Source organism: Emiliania huxleyi, assembly GCF_000372725.1.
Source record: "Emiliania huxleyi CCMP1516 unplaced genomic scaffold EMIHUscaffold_887, whole genome shotgun sequence".
Classification (NCBI taxonomy): Eukaryota; Haptophyta; order Isochrysidales; family Noelaerhabdaceae; genus Emiliania; species Emiliania huxleyi.
In genome coordinates, this window is record NW_005195385.1 from 1 (window position 1) to 12,877 (window position 12,877).

Sequence of the window (12,877 nt, forward strand, 5' to 3'; positions counted from 1 at the left end):
TGGGGCGGTGGTGCATCTGGCGGTGCACGCCGATGAGGTGGTGCGCGAAGGAGAGCAGGTGGATGTCGCGCATCGCCGTCTCTCCGACGTCCTCGCCGTGCTCTGCCACTTTGTCGGTGGAGGTGGACTGTAGACGCGGTACGGCCACCATCCGCACGCCCCGCGCGCGCAGGAGCTTCAGGGAGCTCCTCCGGTCGCTGGCCACGAGCAGCACGAAATCGCGCCCGCCGGCAAGCCGCGTGGCGGCGGCCAGCACGTCATCGACAAGCTCGCTGCCATCAAGGCACGCCATGCGGTGCCGCAAGTGCACGCCTACAGCGGTGCGCGCTTGCGTGCGTGCGGCTGATGCTCCGTGGTAGAGGGTGGAAGACCGACTGGCAGTGGCGTGAGAGACGTGTGTACGCGTGCGTGCTGCCGACGTGTACGAGAGATCAACGGAAAAGGATGGCGCGTCTCCGTGGCTTCCGTGGCCTCAACTGGGCTCCGTGCGCACCGATCCTCAGAACCGCCTCGCTCTCGAAAACCGGGTCCGCCCACGTGAAGCGGAAGTGGTGCACAAACGCCGCCCCGTACGCATAGTTTGGCCCGTGCTCCCAGAGCCGCGAGTCCACCGCCGACCGCCACACACGTGCAATCGCAATCTCCTGTGCAAAGAAGCGCAAATTCTTCCTGTTGCACGCAAGCATCCCATAGGTGGAGTTGCGAAAGTCGTAGGCACCTCTCTGGACAGCCGTCTCAAAATCCTGCCCACACCAGGTTGTGGCCGACATCGGCGTCGGCGCAGGCGGCAGCTCTTCATACTCCGCCGTTGCTCGCAGTGCCCCGTCCCAACTTGCAAGCGGTGGACGAAAAAGGGGGACCCGAAAGGCGCGGGCGAGGAGGATGCCGTTGAGACAGGCGTGCATGATGTTGCCGATATTCTTGACGCGCTGCGTGTACACCGCGCCGAGGCAATCTGGCAGCAGCACGGAGAAGCGCCGCGGAGTGCTGCACGAGGCAGAGTCGCGTATCGCCGTCTCTTGCAGTCGGCCGAAGGCGTGGGTCCTCTTGCAGGGCGCGCGCACCTGCTCGTCTAGATCGCCACACGTGCATGACTGGTTCTCGCTCAAGCTTGGGCCGCTCTCTCCGCACCGGACCGCCCTGCCATCGCACAGGAACCTGCCGCGGCATCCTTGACTGACCCAGACAGATGAGGCGCGGCCCCGCCCGCTTCCGACGCAGCCAAAGGTGCTACCCACGGAGCACCGCGCGAACCGGCTGCTTTGGCGCTCGAGCGACACGGAGCAAGCCATTCTCAGACGCCTGCTTGGATACTCACTCGCCGGACGCGCAGAGTTGGCCGAAATATGCCCGGCGGAAACCCTCTCGTGATTTTAGCTTTAGGACTAGATGTGGCCCTTGGCGGGCCCCGCCCCCAATGGGGGCGGGGTTGAATGGGCTACAGGCTAGCCTGTAGCGCTGGCGTGGCGTTGACATGAGCACAAAGTTGCTAATGTGCGTAGTAGGGTTGAATTCGTCCACGTAAGGCTTGGGGAGTGCTTGGGGTGGCCGCAGGCATCCCCAAGGGAGTCGCAGCGGTGCCCCAAAAGCAGCTTTTAGCGATTGTCGAACCTCGAAGCGCGTTCGTTTGAAGAAAGGCACACGGTACTATCGCCTATCGGGCCACGGGTGTCGGGTCACCGGGAAACGAAAATTCGACACTTTGAGGGGTGAGAGCATAGCTAGAGTTAAGCCCTTGAAGGGCCCCGCCCCCAATGGGGGCGGGGTTGAATGGGCTGGCGCTGGCGTGGCGTTGACATGAGCACGAAGTTGCTAATGTGGGTAGACGAACAAAAAGTAGGGTTGAATTCGTCCACGTAAGGCTTGGCCTTGGGGACTGGTTGGGGTGGCCTCAGGCATCTCCAAGGGAGTCGCAGCGGTGCCCCATAAGCATCTTAGCGATTGTCGAACCTCGAAGTGCGTTCGTTTGAAGAAAGGCACACGGTACTATCGCCTATCGGGCCACCGGTGTCGGGTCACCAGTACTAAACAAAAATTCGACACTTTGAGGGGTGAGAGCATACAGTATTGTGGCATATCATGTCACATAAGGTCAAGCTTGACCGCAGAAGCATCAAGAAGCGGATACTCCAGCTCGACTGTGCCGGCAACGCTGCCTCCTCACGCCGGCTGGCTGCCAGCAGCCGTCGCGGCCCGTGGCGTGCACCAGAGAGGGAGAGAGGTCGAGTCCGCGTGGCTCAGGCCGGCCAGAAGGTGTGTGGCGACGGCACCGTGGCAGGAGTGCGGAGAAGAGCTCGCCGAACGCGAGCAGCGGAAGGCCGAAGTGTGCCAGCGCGAGAGCCTCGCGAACGGGTGCAGAAAAAGCTCGCCGTGACACGATGCCGGGCGGTGGTGGTGCTCTGGCGGCTGTGCACAGTGGGAAACGTCAGGCTGCAACAGGGCAGCACGATGGTCGTGCCCCGCTGCAGCCTGGCCTGACATGCACAGGGCGAACAGAGACGGTACTATCGCCTGGCGCTCGTCTGGGCAAACTTTGACCGCCGCCCGGCTCGCAACGAGCACGCAGCGACAAAATGATGACCGTGTCGAAGTTGAGGCTGGTCGAGAGAAAGAGGCTGCCATGCGAGCCGGCAACTGGCTGGCTCGGCGTGGACAGCCGGCGGCGACTTTTTGCCGAAGAGCGTGCCTGCCGAAGAGCGAGTCTGACTCAAAGTGCACGGAGTGGGCGCCGCCGACCGTCGGGAGGAGTCCGATGGGTGCCAGGACGATCCAGAGAGCGATGAAGGCGCAAATTGCGCCGCCGAAAGTGGCGGTAGAGGCCAGGCCGTGCGCGTGGGCCGGTCGGGCCACGTCCCGGGGCGAGCGATCGAGGGCCGCGGGGCTCGCCCCGTCGGCCGAGCGGTGCGAACGGCCGGTCGCCCGCTTCGGGTTGGACCCGCCGGGCGGTCCGGCGGCGGATTGCACGGCCGGGCGGGCCTCCGGGAGGCAGGCGGGGCCGCGACAGGCGGCAGGGCAGAAATCCCATTCGGAGAGCGTGTAGCGCGACCCGGTTGCTACTTTCAATGATAGGGACATGCACATGTACATGTACATGTGAGAGAGAGAGATTTCTCATTAAGCTAAAGTGCAAGGACGGAATTTTTAGCTTACTGGGAGCATGTACGTACTTTTAGCTTGTGAGTGAGTATTCTTGATACGAAACCACGACGACACACACCAGTCGACTCGCATCGGTTGCCTCCATGAACGGCGGAGCTATTCTCGCGCCCACACCACACCTGGCTCCAACGTGGACACGCCCATAGCTGGGGACACTACTAGGTCACACTACTAGGACACACACACACACACACTCACGTACTTTTAGCTTGCGTCCGGGAATTTTTTTCCTCGGCCGGGCACCAAGCCTTCGATGGCGGCCTCGCCCGCCATCGACCCGGGAGAGTCGCTCGAGGCTCTCTTCAAGCGTGCACGCATTGCCGACAAGTTTTACCGCAAGTGCGAAGGGAAGCTCGAGGACCTTGCTTCTCGAGGAAGTCGTCGTCCATCTGCTGAATGCCAAAGTCAAAGTGGTAAGGCTGGCCGGCAAGGTTGGTGCAGATCCAGTTGCCCGCGACATCGTAGCATTCCTCGCTCCGCCAGTCAGTCTCCTTGTCGGTGTGGCTGAACTGGCCCAGGTGCAGCGAATCGTACGGGACCGTGACTGCGCCCGCGCCCGGGTAGCCAGTGTACGGCACGGTGGGGTCGACCAGGAAGGACTTTGCGTCCGTGATGTTGTGTCCGGCGTAGCCATTGGCGTTGATCGGCAGGCCCTTTGTGAGGCTAGAGTCCAGCTTGAACGGCAGGCACCACTGCCAGTTGTTGCCGTATGCATTCCGGTCCTCGCAAGCATCAATCACCACGACCTTGACCTCGTGCTGCTTGAAAGGTGCCGACGGCGTTCCGTCGGAGGTTGTCTTGCGGCCGTAGATGTTGGGCTCGTCGCGAGTGGTCAGCTTCCAGCACTTGCCGCACCCGCCCTTCCCGTTGCCGCAGTTGGATGTGTACGGCTTGCCCATGGCCGTGGCAGGCGTCGAGTCCCCGGAGGCGGTCGCCGTGTTGATGGAGAGGAACGGCGTGAGCATCCAGTCCGGAGTCGCAACGGCGACGTAGCCGTGCTTCTCGATGAGCGTCTTGCTGAGCGGCTCGCCGTTGCAGTTGCACGCGGTGTTGGAGCCAAAGCCAAAGTCTGTCGTCGACGCCAGGATCTTCGGCGTGCCGACAGGAGCGGCGGCGGTGAGCCCGAGTCCGATGGCGATGGCGAGCGTAGCTTGCATCTGTGGGGCGGGGGCGGGCGCATCGGTGAGTGCACGGCGTGGCGGCCTGGTCGGCGGCAGCCGTGAAGGCGGGCTGCACCATTGTCGGTAGGCCAGTCTCTTCCTTCACGGTTCTCTCGAGGTTCTCGAGGTGGATATCCTTTGGCCGCGTTGGGTTCACGGTTCTGGACGCGACCACTTTTTACGTCCTTCATGAATGTCGGCGCCATTCCTTACTCAATTCCTTCACTCAAAAAAATTCCTCTCTTTCCGATTGAATAGGATTGCACAACAAAAGGCATTGAATAGACATAGCGGGAGGGTCTCTCTTCTGTCGGCAGGCTGCCCTGGAGCAGCGGCACTACCTAGAGATTCTTGATTGATTGTTTGTTTGTGAGATTCTTTCTTTGAGGTCCCAGCTAACGCCGAGGGGCTACAACAAGCGCGTCGGCATGCGGTAAAGAGGGAGACGCTCATTCAAGAGTACCCAGAGGGCGGGCAACGCTGCCAGGATGTGGAGGTCTTCACCCGCAGCTTACACAAAAGGCAGGTGGGCCGACTGATCGCGCCATCAACACACAAGGGCGTCAATCTCGTAATGACATACATCCACGAGGGCTACGGTCACCTCCGGATGGGGAGCGCATATTCCACTCACTGTGTGACTTCATGCACCTCCCCACCGACCACCCCAGATTCCTCTAACCACTTTTGGAACGACCGCACGGGGATCGTACCATACGATGGAGACGAAGCCGCACAGAAGGAGCACACTCCTGAGGTGACCTACAAGCTACAAGGAAGCGAGACGCGGCATAGAGCGAACGGTGCGCGTCGGAGGGCAGTGGTCGATCGGCCGCGTACTAATGGAGCCGCTCTTCTACAATGCACCTGGCAGGATGGTGGGGAGCGGCAGCGATCGACGAGCCAGGATGGGAAAGGCAGGATAGGGAGAGACGGGCCAAGCCAAAGTTGGACGCCTGACACAAACAAAAATCTCTCTCTCTCTCCAAACACCACAACAACACTCTGTTTTTCGCCTTCGATACATTCATACATCCCTGAGTCAGTGGGACTCGGTGCGTGAGTGAGCGACCACTCGGGCAAGCTCTGTCGATATAGCCCTACCCCTCCCAGCGCGCTAGCCCTATGGGACCCTGTGGAGCCCTCCCGACGCCGATCCGACGGGAGGAGCGTGGAGGGGGGTGGAGGGGTGGTGAGCCCTCAAGCTCTGTCGATATAGCCCTACCCCTCCCGCCGTTTTAGGGCCTACCCACCCGCTATGATGTTTAACACTTCTCACCATGCTTCTCACTTGCGCGATACACGTCACAACCACCATGATCATTTCGACAACAGGGTGCACACACACTCAGTCAGGTGACGGAGCACAGCCAGCCCACGACACAGTGGCGAGCCCTCGAAGTCTCGAGCACCTCGTGCTCCAGCAGCGGGGAGTGCATCAGCACGAGTGTGCCCGCCTCGGGCTGCACGTCCACCGGCGCGGGCTTAGCAAAGATACGCAGCGCGCCGCCCCAGTCCGGCCGCCACACAGGGTCGAGGTAGAGCAGCAAGCTGACCTCGCGGTGCTCGCCCGTCGGCGACGGCGCCGGCGGCGTGTCGCGGTGGCGCCGGTAGAAGCCACCCGCGGGGTAGTAGAGGTAGGCGAGGCTCGTCGCCTCGGTGTCGAGGGGCCGCGCTGTGCAGCCCGCGTCGAGCAGCTCGGCCCTGAGCGCCTCGGCCGTGCTGAGCAGGGCCAGCCGAGCGGCCGGCGCGCCGTGCAGCGAGAGTGGCGGCTCGTGGATCCACACCGAAGCTGCCCTCCTCAGCTCGGTCTTGAGCTCGACCGCCCAATCAGAGCTCTCGCTCTCTGCGACGCCGCCCACCCCGGCGGCGCGCGGCACTCCGGCCGCCTCCAACGCGAGGGCGTCCGCGAGCAGAGCAGCGGTGTCCGCAGCGCGCAGCCAACCGGGGACCACCGCATAGCCGAGCCGCTCGAGCGAGTCGAGCGCGGCCGCCGGCAGCGGTTGGCGGGGAAACGGAGCGCGCAACCGCGCCGCGCCGCGCCACGCGAGCTGTCGCAGCATGGAGTTCGCTGGGCTAAGAAACCTTTGCGATGCCGGCTGGAGCCGAGAAGGTGGCGTGGGCTCGTGACGGCCTGGGCTCGTGACGGCGAGGCGCGGCAGCTAACTCTTCGCTGGGCCCGGTCGCTGACGAGAAGAAAACGGAAAGCCGGAATGGCGGAACGCGGCGCCGGAAATTCTTTTCCTCGACGGGCCCCCACATTGGTGGTGTGGCCGAGCACGAGCAGCGTCGATGCATTGGACAGCAAATTTCCTATGCCTGCTCGCCACTGCGGGCGGAGTTCAGCCTAAAAGAGGGCAGTACACGGCGGCGCTCGACGGCGGCGACGAGAGCGTGCTAGTCCGGCCGGGAATCTGTCGCCGGCGGCGGAGCAGGCGTCGAGCAGCGTCGTGGCGGTCTCCGATCAAGTCGTAGAAGCGGCTAAGCGAGGCGAGGAGGCGGCGGTGCTGGCGTGGCTCGACAGCGGCGGGCGGGCCGACGCGACGTACGAGAGAGGCAAGGTGAGCGGCTTCACGCTGCTGATCGCCGCCGCCCGCTACGGCCACGAGCGGGTGGTCGACTTGCTGCTGCAGCGCGGCGCTGAAGTCAACCTGCAGGACAGCGACGGCTGGACCGCGCTGATGTACGCCGCCCGCTACGGCCACGAGCGGGTGGTCGAGCTGCTGCTGCAGCACGGCGCGGATGTCAACCTGCGGAGCAGCAACGGCTTCACCGCGCTGATGGTCGCCGCCGACCAAGCCCACGAGCGGGTGGTCGAGCTGCTGTTGCAGCGCGGCGCGGAGATCAACCTGCAGACCAGCAGCGGCTGGACCGCGCTGATGGCCGCCGCCGTGTCCGGCCACCCCGCCGTCGTGCGGCGCTTGCTGCGGGCGGGCGCAGACGCGGCGGTGCGCTCTGAGGCCGGCAAGTCCGCGTTGCAGTACGCCAAGGAGAAGGGCGACAGCGCGTGCGTCGAGGCCTTTCGGAAGCACCTCGCGGACGCGGTTGCGGGACGGCACGAGGCGACGGCAGTCGGCGGCGCAGGCGCAGGCGGTTCCTCCGGGGGCGCTTCTGGCTTGGCAGTCCCCGACGAGGTCTTGCTAGCTGCGGAGCGAGGCGACGAGGCGGAGGTGCTGGCGTGGCTCGACAGCGGCGGGCGGGCTGATGCGACGTACGAGAGAGGAGAGGCGAGTGGCCTCACGCTGCTGTTGGGCGCCGCTTATCACGGCCAGGAGCGGGTGGTCGAGCTGCTGCTGCAGCACGGCGCGGAGATCGACCAACTGCAGGGCAGCGACGGCAGCACCGCGCTGATGCTCGCCGCCCACAACGGCCACGAGCGGGTGGTCGAGGTGCTGATTCGGCACGGCGCGGAGGTCGACTTGCAGAACAGCAAAAGCGGCACCGCGCTTATATACGCCGCCCAGGAAGGCCACGAGCGGGTGGCCGAGCTGTTGCTTCAGCGCGGCACGGATGCCGACAAGCAGGACAGCACAGGCGTGACCGCGCTGATGTGCGCCGCCGGCAACCGCCACGAGCGGGTGGTCGACTTGCTGCTGCGGCACGGCGCGGAGATCGACAAGCAGGACGGCATCGGCGGCACCGCGCTGATGGGCGCCGCCTACCACGGCCACGACCGGGTGGTCGACTTGCTGCTGCAGCGCGGCGCGGAGATCAGCCTGCAGAACAGCGACGGCTTCACCGCGGTGAAGCTCGCCGCTAAGAACGGCCACGAGCGGGTGGTCGAGGTGCTGCTGAGGCATGGCGCGCAACTTTCTATGGCGGTTGTGCTGCTGCTGCTGCGGTACAATAGCCGTCCCATCTTTGCCGTTCTTGCCGCTACGGCCCCGGTGGCCTACGCCTTCAGCTTTCTATGGCGATTGTTCTCCGAGCAACGTCAGAGGGGGCGCCCGCACCGGCTGCGTCAAACGGCGCGAGAGCGTGCCATGGCTTTGTTTGCCGACGCGGCTGGCGGCCCCATGATTTTCGCCATCTGGCTCACGCTCGCGCTCACTTGTTGGTTCTTCAACGTCGGCAGACTCACTTTCATCCCCTTGGTCCCCTTGGTTTGCATCTCCTTTGTAATCGCGACTGCCACCACTGCCATGCTCTGGCCCTTGGAGGCGAGAGCAGCGGAACCGGCGCGAGGCGAGCGAGGGCGGCGACGAAGGCGTGGGGGGGCTGCGGAGGCAGACGCAGAGGCGGAGGCGGCGCGAGAGTGCGCCCGGCTCGAGGAGAGGGCGAGGCAGGAGCAGCGAGAGGCGCGGCGAGCGGAGGCGGAGGCGGCCAAAGCGGCCAAGGACGCGAGGCGGCGAGAGGCGGAGCGCCGGGCGGCGGCGAAGGCAGCGGCGGCGGCCGAGGCCAACCGGCAGATGGCCAAGGCGCGCGATGCGGCGGAGAACCCTCCTGCGCCGGTGGAGCTGGGCGCCGAAGAGGTGTGTGAGTTGAGACAGGAGTGCTTCGCTGTTCCTCCCCAGCCACGGTTGCCGGCGCGCCTCTGTAGGTGCTTAGTGCGCTCGAAGCGGCGGTGGAGGTTGGGCGCGGCGGCTTCGGCGTCGTCTATGCGGTGGAGCTGCCCTCGCTGCCGGGCTGGGGCCGCGTCGCCGTCAAGCGAGCCCTCTCAGGGGTGGATGCGAGGGAGGTGATGGCCGAGGTGTCCAACTTGCGGAGGTGCGCGCACCGGGACGTTCTGCCGCTACTCGGCTACTGCGGCGCGCCACGTGCGGCTTGCATCGTGACGGCGCTCATGCGAGGCGGCTCGCTCGATGACCACCTCCTGCTCTCGCCTGACGCGCGGGCGCGGCTGCAGAAGCTCGGCTTCAAAGGCACTCCGGGGCTGTCGTGGTCGCAGCGACTCTCGGCGCTCTGCGACGCCGCGCGGGCGCTGGTGCACCTCCACTCGAACCTCATTCTCCACCGCGACGTGAAGACGGCCAACATCCTGCTCGACGGCGCGTTGCTGCCGCTGCATACGGCGGCGGGCGAGAGGCGCGTCTACCCCGATATCACCCGAGATTGCCCTAGATTGCTCTAGATCGCTCGAGAGCTCCACTCCTTAGGCGCGTCTACCGCGCCTTCCTCTCAGACGTCGGTCTCGCCAAGGAGCGGGCAGGCGGGTCGATGACCATGGCGACCAATGCGACCAGCGCCTTCTACTCGACTGGCTTCGCGGACCCGAACTTCCTCGACTCGAACCAGCACTCGGCCAAGACGGACGCGTACGGGATCGGGATCTCGCTGCTGATGGCGTTGACGGGCGGCGAGCCGTCCAGAGGCCTCAGGAGCGCGTACGAGGACGACGTCTTGGACATGGTCGCCGGCAAGCAGGGCTCCGGCGGCGGGCTGCTGCATGCGGCGAGGCGGGCGGCCCACTGGCCTCAGGCGGCGACACGAGAGCTGGTCAAGGCTGTGCACGGCCTCGTCTACGAGCGAAAGTCGCAACGCTTGCCTCTGCCAGAGGCGCTGGCGGCGTTCGAGGCGGCGTTGCGCTTCGGCGATGCCAAAGCCACGCCCGAGCCGCTGGCCCTGATGGCCGAGGGAGGGACCCAGGGCACGCGCAACGCAAACGACGCTATCGGCGACAGATGGTCTACCGGTGGCATATCGCGCAGCGGCGACGACGACGGTGGCGCGGATGCTGGAGTGGCGGCCGAGGCGGCGCTGGTTGCGGCCGAAAGACCGACGGCGTCTGGCTCCGGTTTCTCGGCCGCCACATCCAGCGGTGCCTCGGCCAGCGGTGCCGGCGCTTCGTCGTCGTCTGGGGGCAGCTCTACTTCTGCGCCCGGCTCTCTGACGCGCGCGGTCGGCGGGCTGCACAAGGAATACGTGGCGGGCGGCGGCGATGCGTCTTTGGCGCGGCTGCAGGACCGGATCAGCAACGCGTACCTGTCCATGATGGGGCGTCTCGAGCGGCGGCACGAGCAGCGGGGAGGCGCGCCACTGCCCAAGGGCAGCAGCGAGGAGGAGAAGATCAACGCGCTTGCGCCGCGCAGCGCCGGGCAGTCGCAGCTCTGCGACTCCGCGCACACCCTGCGGCGCTGGTACAATGCGTGCAGGCACGAGCGAGGCCAGTGGAGCGTGGGTGCGCGGCCGAGTGACAAGGAGGTGGCGCGGGTGATTGAGAGGATTAGGGGGCTGCTGGACCTGGAGCGGCGGGCGTAGTCCGGTTGGGTAGTAGCGAGGGTGCTAGTGAGTGTTGTGTGTCTCGCGCCTTGCGGGGGGAGGGGGGGGGGCGGAAAGGCGGAGGAACCTCTTCGGATTCCTCCAAGAGCGCCACTCTTGGGGAGCGCCGCCACCACCACCGCCAGAGCGCTGCAAGCAGCGCCGGGCACAATGACGGATCCTAACCCGTTACCGCCCATAGCCATACATAGCCCATACCGCCCACCCAGACGATCTCCGCTCTCGGACGGGGTAGGGCGCCAAATTCTGCGGTGCGCTGGCCGCGGGCGCGCGCGACACGCGTGTTTTCTGGCCATATTCCTGCGAGGCCTCGCGACCTTAGATCTAGTCAAAATTCTTTGGGTGTATATGTGTTAGTCCGTAAGTTAGTGCCAGTGCGTGCCAGCCCCGTGCCCGCTGTCTCCCTTCCTCTCGTACGAAAAGAAGAAAAAGTGAACGAAAGAAAACAGACAACAAATGAGGGAGGGAGGAGGACAGGGTCCCCACCTGCACGAGCAGGATTTTAAGAAAGATAAGTCGCACCGTGTTTCTCTTATCAGGGTTGCTGTAAATTCTCTTGGCAGGGTGGCCCGCCACAACGACCCCTGGAATTGCGACTCGCCGCTTTCCTCCCGCTGTGATTCTGTGTGAGCTCTGTGTCTTGATTTGCCAACAATATACACCTATCAGTAACCAGCCTCCGGCGGGGCCCCCCGCTACCATCCAAACCCGAGTACAAAGCGCGCCTCCTGCGCGCCTCTCCGAGGCGCTGCGCAGATGGTCTACGAATCATAGAGGCTCAAGTGACAAGTCCACACCCACACAGCACACACACGCCGGGGACATCTGCCATACACAAAACATTACTCTCACGACACACGGGGATCGGGTGGAGCGGCGGCGGCGGCAGTGGCACGCGCGGGCGGACGGACTCGGACGGGGCGGAGCAGCGACCGCCTGGGCGGCCGCTGCTCTGTCTGCCAGAGTGCGGTGCGCGCCGTCTCGCCTGCGCGCTCGAGCGCGGTCAGGTGCACAGGGAAGCGTGGCGGCGCGGGGAAACGCGGCGGCGGTGGCGGCGGCGGCGGCGGCGGCGGCGGCAGCGGCACGCGCGGGCGGACGGATTCGGACGGGGCGGAGCAGCGACCGCCTGGGCGGCCGCTGCTCTGTCTGCCAGCGCGCCGTCTGCGCAGCGCCGTCAGAGGTGCACAGGGAAGCGTGGCGGCGCGGGGACGCGCGGCGGCGGTGGCGAGCAGGCGAGCGGCCCGCGCGCGGCGAGGCGGACAGGTGATCGGCAGGCGGGTGATGGGCCGGAGAGTGACCGCGCCCAGCGATCGGAGCGAGCCGATCGTCGCTCGGCCGCTGCTGACCTCGAAGGCGTGCGGAGCGCGACTGTCGGTGTCGGAGGGCGGCCGTCATGTGGCGAGGAGGGAGGACGACAAGTGCGCGTTGTACGGGTCGCTCTTCATCGGCCAGTCGAGCGGCACTCAAGTCGAGACCGAAGGAAAGCATGACGGGTTTGAGTCAGGCACTTCGAACGCCCATCGAGAATTCTTTTGGTCACATGGACCACCGAGAACTGGCACGGGCTGCAGATGCAACGCTTGTCTGTCGTTCTCCACACCGCCGTGGCGTGGCAGACGGTGAACAAGCTAGCGTGCGGGGACAGCGGCATTGTGCACGGAGCTAAGTGCATTGCCGTTCTTAACGGAGTCGCTTAGGCGGCTCCGGTGGTGTGCCGGTGATAGTACTAGCACGCGCCAGTTCGCACCTGTGTCGAGCCTGTGTGCTGTGAGATAGAGTTCAATTGTTTAAATTCTTTCATAGGTTGAAAGAAAGAGCTCGAGCCGGAGGATGCGGGGCTCTATATTCAGAAGAGGTGTTAACGCTAGAACGCACTGTGGTTTCTTGTTGGTTTTCAAAAATCGCTGAACCGCCGTTCTCAAGCTGCGCCTTGATGAGAATTCTTTTGACTGCAGAGTGGGAGCAAGAGGCGGCTGGACGAGGCCCAGATGGCTGCTTCAGCTGAAGACAACGAGAACCTCGTGCCCGTCACCGTCCTCACCGGCTTCCTTGGGAGCGGGAAGACCACCCTGCTCAACCACATCCTGGTGGCTACGCCGCCCTCCCTCCCACCACCTCGCACACGCCTCCGCGTCGCTGCACCGCCCCGGCTCCTTGCGCCTCGCTCCAGCCACTCGAACGTAAACCGCTGCGCCGCCGCCCCCCCCGCGCGCGCCCGCTCTCTCCACTCCCCACCCTCCTTGTCCGCGTCAGACCGCCACCCTACGGCAAGAAGATCGCCGTCATCGAGAACGAGTTTGGCGATGATCGCTTCGAAGACGAGCTGCTGCTAAAGAACT

At 65.0% G+C, this 12,877-nt stretch overlaps 3 protein-coding genes across 3 annotated transcripts; 2 read left to right on the forward strand and 1 right to left on the reverse strand.

Moving 5' to 3' along the window:
- Window positions 1-2,752: 2,752 nt before the first annotated feature.
- EMIHUDRAFT_317310 (hypothetical protein) lies at window positions 2,753-3,040 on the forward strand (the record flags this gene model as incomplete). Its single annotated transcript, XM_005758065.1, has 1 exon — window positions 2,753-3,040. One exon carries the CDS (start codon window positions 2,753-2,755, stop codon window positions 3,038-3,040), a length of 288 nt encoding a protein of 95 aa, XP_005758122.1.
- Window positions 3,041-5,671: 2,631 nt separating this feature from the next.
- Window positions 5,672-6,382, reverse strand: EMIHUDRAFT_250197 (procollagen-proline dioxygenase-like protein; the record flags this gene model as incomplete). Its single annotated transcript, XM_005758066.1, has 1 exon — window positions 5,672-6,382. The coding sequence occupies one exon, from the start codon at window positions 6,380-6,382 to the stop codon at window positions 5,672-5,674; it is 711 nt and encodes a 236-aa protein (XP_005758123.1).
- A 2,609-nt stretch (window positions 6,383-8,991) lies between these two features.
- Window positions 8,992-9,306, forward strand: EMIHUDRAFT_57114 (hypothetical protein; the record flags this gene model as incomplete). The annotated part of the gene is made up of 1 exon (XM_005758067.1): window positions 8,992-9,306. A coding segment is annotated over one exon (315 nt), but the record flags the coding sequence as incomplete, so codon positions are not given.
- Between the last annotated feature and the right edge of the window lie 3,571 nt (window positions 9,307-12,877).